Genomic DNA, 16701 nt, shown 5'->3' with positions numbered 1-16701 from the left:
ATAATGTTCCTTAATTTTCAAAATAAAAGGTAATAGGGTGATGTTAATACCCCCTAAGTAGCTAAAACATAATTTGTTTTACAAATGAACCAAACCATGCCTTTCGTTTCTTTCAAATGGAATTTATTGTGGTGGTTATTATTCCATCGTAATTTCTGCGGGGCTGCAACAGGGTGGAAAACCTTCACGTTTTTTAGCATTTTTTTATTTTTATTTTTTAAACATACAACCCTAAATTTTCATATCCCTCCACTTGTCACAATGTCCACAAATGCAGCCCTTTTAAACCAGCAATATGCTATTTTAGGCTGTCGAACCGTTCAAAAGTTTACCTTCAAACTCGGATGAGAGAGTAGCAGCATTAAACCAACTCTCCAATTAACCACATTTCTATTTGATATTATAATGTCTAGAGTTAGCCACTATTAACATGCCGTAACTTCTTAGACTCCTGAAACGCAAATAAAATACAAAAAAAAGAAAAAAATTCACAGAGACAGTGTAATTTGATGTTCAAGTCCACGTAAAAATATGCTAATCCCATTTTTTTTTCTCCCATTTCAGTTATTTTAATGTAAAATCTTTCATAAGGAATGGTTGGGATGCGTAATAGTGGATCATAAGGCAGGGAAAAAAAATCCAAGATGGCTCCCCGATTTTGAAAGTCTTCAAAGATGCGTTCAAAGTCGGTCCGAAATAATTGGTTAAGGTGTGGCGTAGTCCCGGAGCAGCAGAGGAGGGAGAGTTTTCGGTCTCGAGTTAGCGCTAGGAGGCGAGAAGATGGGAAGTAGGAGACTAGGATCAGGCTGTGTTGAGCAGATCCTGAATGGCTTTCTGCTGTGTCTCATTCAATGTGGAAACGCACTGTGTCCATAAACCGGCAGAAACCTGAGAAAAAGGAAAAGTTGTTTACATGTGTAAATAATACTGATGCAGCCGATAGAATCACACCCAGAGAATGTTGATGAAAACTGTAGGCTCTGCCCTGTGTGTTAAAACAAAGCTCAGATTAAAGTTTAACAGCCTCAATCTGACCATAAAGAGCTAATTTGTGCTGTTAAACAAGCTAGTTAGCACTAGCCAACAGTTTCAGTTAGTCACTCAGCTTTCTTTTGAAACTCAAAAAATCTAGTCTAAATGTAGGCAAAATATTTTTAAGGATTAACACTGGCAAAATGGTGAACCAATTTAACAACTGGTTGAGTTAGCAAAGATTAATTTTTAAGTTTGTTTTTTTAAGCTTTTGTCGAGACCCAAATTTGATTACGTTTGGTTACAAGTTGACTTTTTCCTAACTACAGGTCCATTGGAAAGGAGGACAATATGTAAAAGTAAATGGACAGTTACATTTAGAGATGATCCAAATCTGTTAAAAAGGGATGTCTAATGTAATGTAGTGTTTTAGGACAGTTTGTTATACTACGACAAACAAATTTTTCCCAACATTCCTCCCCTAATTAATCCTTTAGTTCCTCAGTCCTGACCTGAACTTGTCGAATGACGTTGGCCAGTCTTTTGCTGCAGGCGTCTTCACATTTGATGGATTCACTGGCGACTCCGTCCGCAATGATCAGGAAGATTTTAGGAAGGTTTGCATTGTCTGGGCCCAGGATTATGGGATTGTTACTGGAAAAGAAAATGAGTTTAGCGTGTTTTAATGAGCTCACATTTACTTTACAGTTTAAACAAAAGTTACTTTTCGATGAGGTCACACAGGAAGTCAAAAGTATGCACCGCCTCCTCCTTGTCCTCTTTGAGTGGCAGCCAGCTCAGCCAATGGGGGAGCACCTCATTGACATTGACCCACTCTGGTTGGAAGCGCACAACTTTTCCGACAGCGGAGATGCAGTTTTCTGTGGCGTTCACATTTTCTTTGGAGCGTGAGTCTGGGGCCTGGATCACGCCCACCAGCCGCGGCATCGCCTCTGAGAAGGAGAGGAAATGCGTTCAAGCCCTGTTAAACATAGTGCTGTGCGAGCGGGCAAATGATCAAAGTGCTTGGCCCTCAGTCTCACCTTTGCAGAACTTGCAGTAGTTTGCTCCTCCATACTGAGCCATGACCCCGACTCCGTATGCAGCCGCCTGCCGCACCTCAGGCACCGGGTCGATCAGAGACTGGAGCATGGGACCCAGGAAGTAGTCTGCGTATTTAAAGGACGAGGGACTGCAGTGTTCAACTACATCATCAAAGATACACAAACCCCACTGTCTGTCTGCCCACGGCCGCTCTGCTCTCTGAGGGGAGGACAATGAAAGGTTAATGCACGTTTGTTATGCCAGATTAACTATAGTATCTATAGTAGAGTACAGTATAGTCTAGAGACTAGTAGTCTGTATTGAAACTGACCAGTAGCTCTATGATGAGGGGCAGCAGCTGTTCAAACCAGATAAGCACATTTTCTTTATGGGAGCTGAAGATGGAGTGAAGGATGTCTGATACTTTAGTCAAAATGTACACGTCATTCTCGTCCTGAAAGCAACAGGTAAACAGACTTTAAAAGTTTGATTTTAAATAAACTACACACAGGGGTGGTGGGGAAAAATAAAATTATAAAACAAATCTATCTATAAATAAGTCTTTACCTCATCTTGTAGCGTCTCTTCCACTTGTTCGTCATAATCTTCATCTTCTCTTTTGTCTGAAGAAAAAATGTAACCATTTTAATAGATGCTTTTGTACAAGCACTGTATATTTCCCCATTTAAATGTCTTACAGCACTTTGGCCTCCTGAGATAAAATAATTTATTATTTATAAAGCATATTTAAAACTAATATTGATGTTAACTTCACTAGTTGTTAGCAAAATATTACATTTTCTAATATTTTGCTATTTTGACAAGTAATTTCAGCACAATTTTCATATTATCATATATTAAACAGACATAAAAACATTGAGATCATATTTGTTACAACTGTACCTTGTCTGAGTCTCTGGTTTTTGAAATGCTCCTCTAGCTTCCCCTTCAGTATTCCTCCGAGCTCCTCAAACTGTGCCGGCTCCAAACAGCCGTCTCCCATCAGCTCGATGCACTTTGCAAATGAATGCATGATCTCTGAGAGCACGTCTGAATCTGGCTCTGTCCCGATGGATTTGATCAGAGGGTCGCTCATAAACTTCCACATGCCGGAAAGATACTGAGGCCCGCCCACCTGAGCACACTCCAACAAGAGAGGCATTGACTCCGCAGCAGCTACTCGAACACGTGGAGAGAAAGTCAAGGAGGAATAAGGCAGAGAGATACAAGTAACACTGGTGCTATAACGGTGGGTAGTACTCAGTTACATTCATTTGGGGGTCTCTACCAGACTTCTGTGTAGTTTTCAAACAACATACTTTACTACATTTATGTTTCTTGCACAGCTCCTTCAGATATGATTTACAATTTTTATAGTCCATGTTCTTTGGAAATACCAGATTTTTTTGCATTAATGTTTTGTCCTTCCAATTACATTAACTACAAATTATAAGCGCTGAATAGTAGTTTTCCCAAATACTTTTTTTACTCTTAAGTGCAAGTTTGTATTAAAAGGATATCATCATGGAAATAGAATTTGAGCAGAGGAACCATGAGTTTGGCCACATCTTCTGCGTACTCCACAAATCCCTCTTTCAGCTCTTTGGCATAGCACACCTGGGAAACAAAGCATCATTTCAATTTATATACATTTATAAATGAGTATATAAATTATAAATGTATAAATACATAACAGTCCTCACCAACATCTGACAGGCCGTAGCCTTCTCCTCCAGTCCAGCCGTCTTTATCCCAAAGCTCTGCTGATCTCCCAGATTCACAAACTCCCATCCATCATCCTCAGAGATGCTCTCCATGTCCTGAGCTACAAAAAAAAAAAAAAAATTTTATTGTGTGAGCGCCCCTGGTCCAGGAGCTATTGAACTGCCAAACTTTTTCTTGACAGAACAAATTTTAATGTTAACAGGGGACATATTGAGAAGGTAAATAGTTTTTTTTGTAAATGGATCTGTGATGAAATTGTCTAGTTGGCACAATTATAAAAAAAAAACAACAACAAAAAACTCCCTTTGAGGTAATTGTGAATGGACAAAATTAACAAAGTAACACTGGGACTAAACTAAACCCACTGAAGGGTCAGGTTTGTCAGACTTTGGACTCTGGAAAAGTGGTATAAGTGTCTTGAACAGTTTTCCTGCCAAATATTTCTGATAATTCGATAGGTACGCATCTCTTATAAATGTGACTTACTGTCAAGTAGCGCCACCTCTGGTTTGATTGAGGCAGTTCTCATGAGCGGCCCCATCACAACAGGGAGGTACTGCTGGAACTCTTTACCCAGGATCTTGCACATGCGCGCCCAAGCCGAGATCATGTATGAGGTCTATGGGGAATCAAGAAGGATGCCGTTATATGGTGCAAGATATTTTTATTAAAAAAATTTAACCTAGGCGATTTATAATTTCACCTGTGGGTCATCGTCTTCCAGGTCACTGAAGTCTGTCTGTGTTTTCAGGAGCAGCTGCATCACTGCTGCAGCATCCAACATGAACTGAAAAAAATAACACAGACCATAGTTGAGCAGAACTCCTTTCTTGGATTCAGACGTTTTAACAAAACTGCAGATTTTAAACTCAAAGGCACTATTCTGTCTTTTCAAATGATTTAAGACAAAATTGAACTTCTGTTCTACCTTCTCTTTTCCCACAGCGAGACCGATGAGGCTGATGCACTCGATGGTTTTCCCTCGAAGCAGTCGCAGCTCTTTCTGAACAGCACTTTCGACAATGTTTTTGAGCGAGGGCATGAAGAGGTCATAGTACGGCACAAACTTCTCCTCCGCAGTATCAGCCACAGACGCGATCGATGTCACCACCTGCTCCAGAACCAGCTTAGTGCCCTTCTGGATCAACTACAGGAAGAAAACACAGGTCAGTAAAGTCTCATAACTTGCTGTGAAAAAGACCTGCTAGCCGTTTCAAAATGCATGTGATGCAACTGTGGTACCTCCTGTAGTTTGGCCTGCATGATGGCACAGAGGTGCTGTACCAGGCTGTCGAGGTACGGCACCAGCAGAGACTTGGGGCAGTCCTCAGTGAAGTTTATGAGCGCCGCTGCAGCGTGAGCCTGCACCCTCGGGTGCCCCTGGTCCTTCATGGTCTCCAGCAGAGCCACAATCACCTAGAACACAGGACAAGGTCAGGAGATTTATAATTATTTAAGAGAAACACAAATGGATTCATTTATCCCTTTCATTGACAGCACGCCAAATAAAATCCTGATAATTCCGCTTTGACTAAAGAAACTAGATAGATATGTGTCCATTTCTTTGGTCAGTTTCTTTGTACCTTGTCATGGAATTTTTTCTGGAAGGTGGGAGCGAAGTCTGTGGCCATTTGTCCAATTGCATTACAGGCGGCATACCGAACCCGAGGATGCTGGGAAGAAAGCACAGATCAATACAACAGAAAACATTCACCGTACAGTAAAACTAGGATTTAACCTTTGTAAGTGTTGCCAAATAATGTACATTTAAAAAGTTGTATACATCTTCATGAAGTGAATTATATTATGATCTTACTGGGTCTGCGCAAAATCTGAGCACCACACACACGATCTCGTTCAGAATAGTCTCCATCTGTTGGTGGCATCCTTCTCCGATCGCAGACAGAGCCATGAGCCCGGCGTGCCGGTACTTCCAGTCCGCTAAAACAACACAGAAATGTTTGAAAGTCTCAAACTAAAAATTAGGTTCTAGTTTTTCACACTACAAAATAAATCCACATAGACTTATTTGTACGATCACAACATTTGTATTAAACGTACGGTTCTGGAGCATCTGCATGATGTGTTGTTTGATTATTGGTAAAATGATTTTTCCTCCGAGTCCACAGGCGATTCTGTCCAGGGCGCTCTCCCCAGCTACAGCGTTACTACAGAAACAAGACAAACATTTAGCGCCATACAAGGAGTTCTGTTTTCACTATCCATCAGTTGGCCACATGTCAACGATGGCAATTATGTCCAAAACAACAGTAGCATAGTGATTAAAACAATTACCCAGCAGACAAAATGAATACACATTAGTGGTGCGAGGGCCAAACCAATGTTTTATGTAAACCGTAACATCTATGCTTAAATAGTCATTACTTTATTGTGCTTTTCCGAGTGATGGACTAGATTGGAAACGGTCAAATTCAGCAAAATTTTATCAGCGGATACTCCTTTACAAATCTCAGCACACCGTTGTGGACCAAATTAGACCCCCTGGAGGGCAAAGTTTAGCTTAGGTTTAGTTTACAGGCCGCACTTTGAGCACCTTTGATACAGACACTCAAAACTAAGAAGATATAAACAAAATGTGCCAACAACTTAAAATGCAAAATAGAACTTTTATCCATGTTACCTGTCAAAGTCGTCATCTTCGAGCTCGTCCGCCTGAGCCCACTCGTCGTCCTCTTCCAAATCCACCATCATGGCCAACATCTGGGGAACTGAACATAACACCATCTGATCAGTACAGACTCAACACCTGGAACAGAGAGTGAATATTCCTCATCTCATGTATATAAACACTTTAGTCTCACCGCTCTGAGCCACTAGAGCCTGGTGCTTCCTCAACATTGCCGCCGCTGTCTCTGATAACGTGACAATGACCTCCAGAGAGAGCTGCCTCTGCATGTTCGACAAGTTTGTGTCTGCGCACAGCTGCAAAAACAAAAGCCAGTATAGGGTCAAACAGAATACAAGTGGATGTATTAGATATGAAATAGTTTCTATAAGGCCGTACAATAAAAACTAAGTTGTTGCATAGTATTTAACATGTTGTAGCGGCTCACCTATTTGCATACATTATATTTTCTCTCTATGCAGGTGTTCTTGCTTTGCCGGTAATGTTCCACAGTATACCATTAAACTAGAGATAGACCCATATATACTGGTTGGCAGATATATCAAGCTGATATTTGCACTTAAGGTAGCAGGTCCACCCAAAAAAGCAGGGAGCTAATACGCTATAGAAAATGAATACAGCTTTATTTGAACACTTTAGTCACATTTTGTCCTGTCATCTTCCTACTACACATCCCTTTTGCATGTGTGGATGAGTTTGTAGAAAATTGAAGTTCGAGTGTAGTTAAAATTGGCCCTACATTTCTGCAGAACTTAACGGCCATTAGTTTCCCTGGATTCTAAAAAAAATCCTCTGAAAATCCCGCAATAAAAAGTACTGATTCTGACCCTGAGACAGAGCTGTAGCGTGGCCTCTAGATTCGGTCTCAGATATTTAGGAGCCGTGTCTGCGATTTCAACCAGAGACTTCAGCACCGAGTCGTCGCCCTGGTAACACGAGTCGTTTACTGACTGCAAGGAAAAAAAAAAAAAGTTTAAATCATATTTTAAAATTAGCATACAACAACCACCACGAAGTGATTTATTAGAAAACACTTAATTATAATCAGCGCTAGACAGTATGAACACTGAAAATAATCCAGGCACATTCCTACTTATTTTTTAATTACTCCTTATTTTAGTAAAACAAAATAACTACCAGTATTATATATAGTCAAATTTGTTTTACTTGTAATATTCCTGGAAGCAGGTCTGAGAAGTGTTTGAGGAGCACTGCATTTCCTTCATTGGCCAAAACAAAAGAGGCTGCAGCTCGAGACGCCAGCATTTGGATCTGAAAACATTTAAATATTCAATTAACATTTATATAACTTAATTAATGCAGATTTAAAGGCATTACATTTCCATACCTGTGGGTTGGCTTGGTCTTGCATGCACTGAACCAACATTCTTTTAATAACGTCTAAATAGTGTTGCTGTTGGTTACCGAATATTCCAGGGAAATTCCTGAAAATGTCATAGTTACATATTTATATTTGCCTTTAGACATTGACATGAGTGATTGACAAGTTGAAAGTCTACTTAAAGTCCATTTTAAAAGTACTTACCAGAATATGTGTAGAGCGGCTTCTCTCAAACCGACGTTGTCAGAATTCACTGAATCAAACAAAAACTTGAGCACCTCGGGCCACTGGTTGTTCCCATCGTCGTCTGGGGAAAAATGCAATACTTACTAATGGCACGTGTAATTTTAAAAAGGTGCACCATGTAAATTTTCTAATGGATATACACCACTCGGTCGTTCCCAGGGATATGGTGTTACTTTGGCAGGAATGTTCCACATCATGGCATTAAACTTATGTCTGGATTGCGTAACACATTGCATATATTCAATTACAGCATTCTTTATTTCATGTAGTTATAGTGTGAGCGCCATCACCTCTCCACAGATCTGACCTGGTTGCAAGTTAGCCTCCTGGCATCCTGCTTAATGCCATAATGTGAAACTTTACAGGCAAAGCAATAACTTATCCATTCAGACAAGCAGGTGGCAGCCTTCCACCAGAAAAATTACATAGTTTTACACATTACCTATTCTGTAATATTAACTTTTCAGAGCTTTTACCCATGTTATAGTCATTTCCATCATTTAAGTGCTCTGGTGATGAATGCATGTGTGATTTTTCCATTTTTCTAACCGATTCTGTGCTGTTTGAAGCCTAAATTACATGATCAAATATCTGATCCTTTGATTTTCAGAAAAGTAACTGTATTCTGAATAACGTTACTTTTTCCATTTGGTGGTTTTCAGTTAGTCAAAATTAGTATTCAAACTACATATTCTGGGTACATGTATTCATTTACTTCACATTAAAATGGAGCTCAACAATGACCGCCCACCAGTGCTGCGAAGGCATTATAAAGTTACCACAGAGTGCACGTTTAACTCTGTATTTGTCCTTTTTTCAGTCCACATTTAAAACCAAACTGAATAAATTGTCTTCTCACCGATCAGGTTCCTGGACAGCTCTGCGGCGATGTCACACACTTTCTTGCGGATGTTTGGAGATGTTTCGTGGGAGATCGCTGTGAGAAGCTCTGTTTTTATGGCCATCTGCATCTCCACCGTGAGCCCCGGGAACACCTCCTCGAACGCAGACGACAGCAGCCTCCGCAACAACACTGCTGCCATCTGTCTAACCTGCCCGGCAACAGCAGAAAACACAGGTAAGGTTAAAGTGCATGACAGGTTTTCATGTTTTTCTAATTAAGTGGCAGTTTGTGGAGAAAAAAGTTGAATAAAAAATAAAGTACTGCCAAGTTCTAAAACCGAATACCTCTACCCATGTTACCGACACGTAAAAATACATCCAAAATAACTAATACAGAAGCTCCTGTCACATGTTTTCATCCAATCAGGCATATTGTTACTAAGAATCACTTACTTGGGCATATTAAATATTCTGATATGGCCATTAAAAGGTAATCTAACTTTTTGGGGTCTGCATGTGTGATGTCTCCATGGAGATGTTGTTTTGCCTGGATTGTCCACAGTATGGCATTAAAAAACACCCATAATGAATGAATGCCAGATAAGTTTTTTTTTTAACAGTGAAAAAGTTTGGCTCTCCACATATCTGACCTGCAACTGCCTGAAAGAGTCATCTGTCTGCCTCCAGGGAGACATTCAAGTTAAATACCATACTACAGGGATGTACAGACACTGATATTGGATATATTGGTGCTGATATTGAAAAATATGATGGACTCAATATCTGAAAAATAGATGTTTTGGGTGAACACTGTCCAAAGTTGTTCTGTAGTCACTTTAATAAATAACGGTTTAAAAAAATCCATGTGTTCTGTAACTATTTGACGTTTGTGTTTAAAGGAAATAAATTATATTTTCAGTCTCTGCCCCAGTATCGAGGATTGGCAGATACTTGAAGCCAAAGTATCGACATTGAAACAGGAAAAGCTGGAATGGTGCATCCCCAACTAAGGAACAGACAAGCCGATTGCAGACTCTCCACCAGAACTGTTACATAGTGCACCTATAAGAAGTGTAACACTATAATAAACTTTGAAGTTGCAACTGAAATAACTATCAAATGTCATTTTTGACAGTCTAACAAGTAAACCTGTACCTTAGAAAAACTATTGTTGCACCCCGTTTAACATGTTGACAATATGTTTGGATGATCCCAAATTTAAGGACGCATTTTCACCTGGCCCTCTATAAATAATCCATGGTGTGTCCCTCTGTGTCCCTGCTCCAATTTCAAGAAATCTAAAAATATCACAATCATAAACAGCTGCCAGAGTCTGAGAAACTAACATACCACAACAGGCTCGTAATGAGTCTGGGCCAAGTGACGAAAGAAAGTTTTGTGAGATTCTGGAAAAAGTTTTATGTATAAATTAAAAAGACGGCACATGTTGAACTAAAGTGAACTGCTGGAGATTTTTATCATGTAAAGCAGTTAATATGGTTGAGCAATTGATCAATGTTGGATCATAATTTGCTTAAACAGGTCCCATTCCTATGGCAACAAAATCACATTGTTAAGGTGCACTATGCAACTTCTCTGGAGGAGGGATCTGCCGGCTGCTTGTCTCCTTGAAGATATTGCTTGCCTAGAATGCTCCACAGTATGGCTTTAAACTAATGTTTCTTGCATGTATTAAATTCTAATTGTTTCTATTGCACAAAAAACAGCCACCGTTACTGTGGACCTGTAACATGTCCTGGTGGCATCACTTTTTTGTCTCCATGGAGATCAGTTTAATGAAATACTGAGGAACATTCCAGACACAGCAATGACATCTCTCTGGAGAAAAACAGGTGGTGGTCCCGAAGTCATAGTGAATCCATATACTGGTTTTAATAAACAATAATAGTAAGTTATATTTCCTTTCAGTTGCTCTAGCTGAACAGGTCCTTGCGCCCTCTACTGGCATTTTGTATAGAGAAATTTTACAAGGCATGTAATTTGACTTGTTTAATAACCACCGGTACTCATGTTATTCCAAGTTAATCTTTAAAATTGCAACACATGAATAAATATACGCACCTCTTCTGCGACTGACACATCTCGAATGGCCTGCAACAAAAATGTGATCTTGTTTCCTCCAGGAATCGAATCATACGTCTCCTGTGAAACAAACAGAAAAACAACATTGAGAGACGCTTCAGAGGGACTGAGGAATTCATAGTTGGAATTTTGGACATGCTCAAAATGCCACTCTCCCATTTCAAGAAACACTGACTAAGGGACAGTTTGTTTCCCAGGGCTGTCACACTCCTAAACTTTAAATACATGCACTTTAGTCTATGTAAATGCAATGAAATGAATGAACCTACCTGTTACACAATATTTAGTTATATGGATATTTTTATCTAGTACTTGCTGATCGCACATTAGTTAGATGCCAAAACTGCATTTCAGTAACATGACAAAGTTGAATCTGATGTTATGGTGATTTTTTTAATGTATACTGCTACTTAAAAAGAAGAGAAATGAGACACTACAATACAATGGAATAGCAACAACTTAAAATACTGTATTGTTTGGTATTGACATGCAAAGAAAACAAATTTGCAACAATAAAAGTAGAAAATGTATTTTAAAAAAATTACAATTAAGGGAAAAAAAAAACAACTTGACCATAAACAGGCATATATATTCAAATACTAGCTGTGAAAACAAAATGAGACACTAGGATATAATGGATGTTTAGAATATGAGTGTATTTTAGTATTGCCAAGTTTAGCCAAAACTGCAATCCTAGGTTTTTAGACACGTGAACATAATATTAATTTAAGCATTTTAAAAAAGCTGAAAATGTGTTTATATGAGAGATTGTTGATATAAAAATTATAATACCAGCTCACAGCAGGTGTATTCAATTGCAAGAACAAAATAAGACTAAAATGCAGTCAAATATCAACTACTTAATAGTACAAACATGAGTATTGTTTTGGTGTTGTCAATTTACTCCCAAAACTAATTTACGTTTTTTAGACGTTGAAAAATCTTACTATAAACTGAGCCTGAAGTTTCTGGAGTCGTCTGCACTGCTTAAAGTTGAAATGTCCCTCTGTCTCCCCTTTTCAGTCTGGGATCTTTTTGTTATGTAAATTATTTCCTAATGGTGCTTTCAAATGTGTTCAAAGCGCTGGAAGTTTCGCCACTTGCAAATCCTCATGGGGGTTCTGTTCTAAATAAAGGGGGTTTAGTGCTAGGTTGGCGAGAGGGAAGTAAAATATTTTAATTGGTGTTAAAAATAAGAATGAGTCCATCTCTTCTCAATAAGTGCAAAATGATCTTTGAGAAATCAGTGCTGGAATCCATGATCCATGTTTCCTGTTATATGATCATATGACCATTCAAAAGAAGAACTTGTTTTGGGATATTAACAAGGCTAAAATGGTTATTGTTTCTAATAAAGTAGTTTAAAGTAGTCTCCGTGTCTCCATGGGGTCTTACTCTGTGTAAAAGCTGCTAAACCTGTTGTTTAGATTTCTACAAACATGGTCTGAAATCCATGGGATTCTTTGATTAGTTTAGCAGTTCAGATTTCACTCTTCTCTCAAATGTTAATGCTCCTGTACTTTAAAATGGACACTGTTAACTAAATATTTTAAAACATGCAAACAAATCTCTTCCCAACTTGTTAGTCTAGGATCTTTACTCCTGAAGTATACAGGCTATTAGGTTTGGTTGAGTTAATGGTATCAAAAAGTCAAATACTAATCAGTACCAAAAGTAGTATTGAAACTAGATACTCATTTGAACAAGTATCAATACTAAAAAAGTCACAGGACAGAAAAATGAACCCTTCCTGAATACCTAAAAAATTATTTTGAGCTGTATCAGAACAAGTATTAGACACATACTAGTGTACACCTATGGACCACTATGAATCTACCTGGACGACTGAGGGATTGCACTGTTTTTTTAAATTATATCATATAATATTATATATAATATAACCATTATATTCATCGTAGTATTGGAATCGGTATCGAGTATAGGAGGCTATTCCTTAGTGTTGTCGCTACAGTAAAATTTCAATACTATGATGAACTTTAGCCCTGAAAACAATACAAATGCAGTATAATTTGGAATTTGAAGAGGTGATTCACTGCATTAGTCCTCTGTATTAAACTGTCAGGATGAGGATGTGTTGTTGAATGAAGAGTGGATTCGTTGAGCTTAGTGTCACTGGAGAGGAGCAGACAGCAGCGTTTTGTCCTTAGAAGTGCTGACGAGGGGGAGAGGGAGAGCCCATGACGCAATACTAGGAAGTGGAGCTATATATTTGGGGCCTCATACATTACAGAGACAGGAGAGTACATCTAGGGCAATGCAATTAATCAAATTTATAAAAAGCAGGACTTCAATTATTGTACAGTTTAATTACAAAACGTATTGTAATCAAAAATACAATTAACTTCAAAATTATAAGTGCTACACACTTTTTGAATTTACAGTGGTCTGAATACAGAACAAAAATATTAAGATTAAATTATATTTGGTCTATTTCCCTTCAAGATCATTTTGACAAGTCATTTTTTGAAATAATTGTGATTTAAATTTTGAGCCAAATTGTTAAGGCATCCACAGATAATAAAGCAAGATAATAAAGATAATAAGGCAATGAAAGTGTGTTGATTTGATGCGGGCTTTTAATATTAAACTACGCAGGAGTTTGCGTGTAGCCACTAACCAATATACAAGACTTCTCATTTTATTCATATTTTAGGACCAATGCCTTTCAAATTATGTTCCGCCTAATCATTTCATGCACAACTTAATCTCCATCCATGCATTTCCGAATGATGAAAAATAAGGACTGTTTAAGACTAATTATCTCTTTGAAGATAACATTGGTGCCACAAATGCACTCTAAATCTGGTGATAAACATTTATAAATCACACCTACAGCTTTTTTAAAGTTTTAAATGTAAGCATGTAGTTTTTCTGTATTTGAACAGGGCAATCATGAAAAAGAGTGATTGATCGCATTGGTCTTTCTCTGTATAAAAAAAAAATAAAAATGGAATTGGTAGTGAAAAGTTAAAGGGTCAAATAAAAGTCAACTATAACAAGAAGCTGAAATCAATGAATAAGTCAGAAAAGTACTGCAACTGTACACATTTTTACATTTACTAAAAAAAAACCTACAGCCTACAATATAATGTATTCTAGATTAGCATGCCATGTAATTTAGACTTTTATGTTTTGGTCATATTAGTTTTGCTATAGGCTCTTTATTATATAGGTTTTTCATTGTATTATATTTTTTTTTAAGTGTTTGTCATTTTCTTTAGTGACAATATTGAAACCAGGATATTATGACTTAACAGTTTTAGTGCAACCCCATTTGTTAATAGTGTCAGTGGAGCAGAGAGCTATCTAAAGACCATTAACGTTACATAAGAACCAAAGCTTTACCGCCCTCTGAATAAACCTGCCTGTCCACTACGCTAAACTTTCCACAATATACAAACATGTTCTTAAGATCACCTCACATTTCAACAAAGCCAAACTCACATTGTCAATAAGACTTGGCTAACTAGCCATTGAAAGTGACTAGGTAACTCTCACTAGCATATTAGCATCGCTACCTGATTTGTTACACTCCAGCTGTCTGCCATATTGATAACGGAAACTCTACTAGGACAAATATCAACAAACCGCCGGTCATGACAATTTATAATCACAATAAATAATCTCCAATACATAAGCGTTAGCTGTACATATAGAAGAAGAATGGGGTTTTTATTGTTATAGCTTGTGAAGAAATATGGGGAAGTAGTGGACGTCAAAATTAGCGTTTATTTTTTGTTAATCTCAGTCTACAGTGATTATAGTGCGATTTTATCATTATATCTTTGACCGCTTTTCGCTTTAATGTGGACAAGGCATTGCTCAGTGATTAAAACATGTTTTAATGATTTCTTCAACCCAAAACAGCAGCTAACGAAGCGATACAAATCAGGCAGCGACAGGCCATGTAGCTAGCGCCGTGGTGCCACTTCCTGCCTAGCCCTCAGTCAGCTGGTGAATCAAACGTCCACGTAGGGCCATTTATCGGCTTAATCTGAAGTAAATTGCGTGACACAGAGGACCTAAGAACGTAAAACTGTATCCATATCGAAGTTTAGGTTCGTAAATGTAAAAAATGGGCAATAAACCGCATAACTACGCAACATGGAGACAGCAGTTAGCAGTTTCTCTGCGTATAGTGCAGGGAGTCTCTGTAAATTTCAGGCATTTCGATCGGCTGACCATGGGTTAGAGACATTTTTTTGTTGGTTTTGACAATAAATATTAGCTTAATGGTCGAAATACAGACGATTGGGATTAAAGACAAATTTGAGAATACGGTTACTTCACGTTGATGATTGATAGCAGGTTTTTGTTGATTCATTTAAGGAGTTTTGTACATAAATAGAGGTTATACCAGATTTGTCGCAGTTTCGCTTCAGATTCCGTAATGTTCATTCAAATTTAAACCAAGCACAACTTTTGACAACTATTAACTAGTATTAACACATTTATATTGGTTTCTAAAGCTGATATTTCATTGTAGACCCTCCCCGGAGTGAAACGCCTTGGATGTAGCAAGTCCCCCTAGCCATACACGTGGGCTTCGGTTTCCTACGCAGCCGCTAGTCCTCACGATTACCAAACCGATCTCCTTTAAAACAACAAAATCCCGACATTTCTCACCTCCGATTGTTTCCTGATGTTGTTGTCCGGGCTCATCAGATTGCCCAGCAAGATGTAGAACTGCTGCTGCTCCGCCATTGTAGTCAAGATCTGAAAGAACCAGCCCGGGAGGGGGAAAAGGAGAGGCGAAAAGACTGTGCCCGGGTCGGCTTCGGTGCACCACTCGCTTCGGTCACACTCACGGCACTCTGGTTCACGATTGGCCGCGTTTATCAGCTTTACCGAGCGCCTATTCGTCCAAAACGTGCAGAAGACGGGGCTTAAAGAGCTTAGACAGATCTGCAAGCTGCTATTGGATCAGAAAGGCGCAGAAAGTGAATACAGGGCTGTGGTTGGTTAATGGTAAAAATGGAAAACGCGGGAAATTGCTGTGCATGTTGCGCGTGTTTTGCACAAGCAGTAGGGGGATGGATGCTTGGGTGGGTCTCTGTGTGCACAATAACAATGCAGACATGTGTGTATCAGCAAAACAGGGGGAAAACAAAAAAATAAAATGCATTTGATCAAGTTGTATAGAGTCATTCTTGTTCTTTTATGCTTTTGGCAATTCAGAATCATCTTGCTAGTGTCAATGAATAGACTGTACAAACCAAGATGATAAAACACATCATAGAATTGAATGTAAAATGGACAAATAGACTATATCTGAGTAAAATCTAAAATATAGGCTACTATATGAACTAAACTGTATAGGTTGTGCAGCATAATTTAAGGATCATAAATGTACAACACAACTCAAGTTAAGCACAGAAGCTGTTTATTTTTTTTATTTCAATTTACACTAAACACTTTTAATTAAAACAAAAAATATATCGTTTTATTATAGGAGCAGTGATTTTTTTCTGATATTATAGTTTAGTAGCTCAATTTAAACAATGGACAACATGATGATAGAAGATAATATTTGGTTTGTAAAGTGAGAAGTAGCTTTCAATCGTGTGAATAATTATCTGTTTATTTGTTATATTCCAATGTGATGATCTATGATAAAACTACATATTTTCCCTCAACACGTCATATCGATTAGTAATACTCTAATGAGACACCAGAGGGCGCCACATCCTCAGTTTTTGGTCTGTCACATGTTTCTCCTCAATATCCTGTGTTGTTGGGCACTTAAAAAAAACTCTTC

At 38.3% G+C, this 16701-nt stretch overlaps 1 protein-coding gene across 1 annotated transcript; it reads right to left on the bottom strand.

Annotated features, from left to right (window-relative positions):
- Positions 1-101: 101 nt before the first annotated feature.
- Positions 102-15779, bottom strand: kpnb3 (karyopherin (importin) beta 3). Its single transcript, XM_033981390.2, has 25 exons — positions 15570-15779; positions 10902-10982; positions 8836-9028; positions 7935-8037; positions 7737-7833; positions 7556-7660; positions 7216-7338; positions 6564-6684; positions 6383-6470; positions 5803-5909; positions 5558-5682; positions 5325-5414; positions 4984-5157; positions 4670-4888; positions 4445-4528; positions 4228-4360; positions 3720-3841; positions 3537-3633; positions 2920-3204; positions 2584-2639; positions 2348-2470; positions 2016-2235; positions 1697-1925; positions 1485-1626; positions 102-888 (listed from the first exon to the last, which is right to left on the bottom strand). Exons 1-25 carry the CDS (start codon positions 15645-15647, stop codon positions 802-804), a joined length of 3282 nt encoding a protein of 1093 aa, XP_033837281.1. The 5' UTR covers positions 15648-15779; the 3' UTR covers positions 102-801.
- Positions 15780-16701: the final 922 nt, after the last annotated feature.

This window comes from Periophthalmus magnuspinnatus, chromosome 2 (genome assembly GCF_009829125.3).
Source record: "Periophthalmus magnuspinnatus isolate fPerMag1 chromosome 2, fPerMag1.2.pri, whole genome shotgun sequence".
Classification (NCBI taxonomy): Eukaryota; Metazoa; Chordata; class Actinopteri; order Gobiiformes; family Gobiidae; genus Periophthalmus; species Periophthalmus magnuspinnatus.
Note: the sequence above shows the minus strand (reverse complement) of the source record. Positions and strands in the feature narration are given on the sequence as shown.

Excerpts from the sequence above, each read along its gene's own strand:
- kpnb3 (XM_033981390.2), bottom strand. The coding sequence starts at position 15,647 with ATGGCGGAGCAGCAGCAGTTCTACATCTTGCTGGGCAATCTGATGAGC. Across the intron at positions 7,339-7,555 it reads TGCTTCCAGGAATATTACAA|TCAGTAAACGACTCGTGTTA; the intron begins GTAAAACAAATT and ends TTTTCCTTGCAG. Across the intron at positions 5,415-5,557 it reads TCAGATTTTGCGCAGACCCA|CATCCTCGGGTTCGGTATGC; the intron begins GTAAGATCATAA and ends CTTTCTTCCCAG.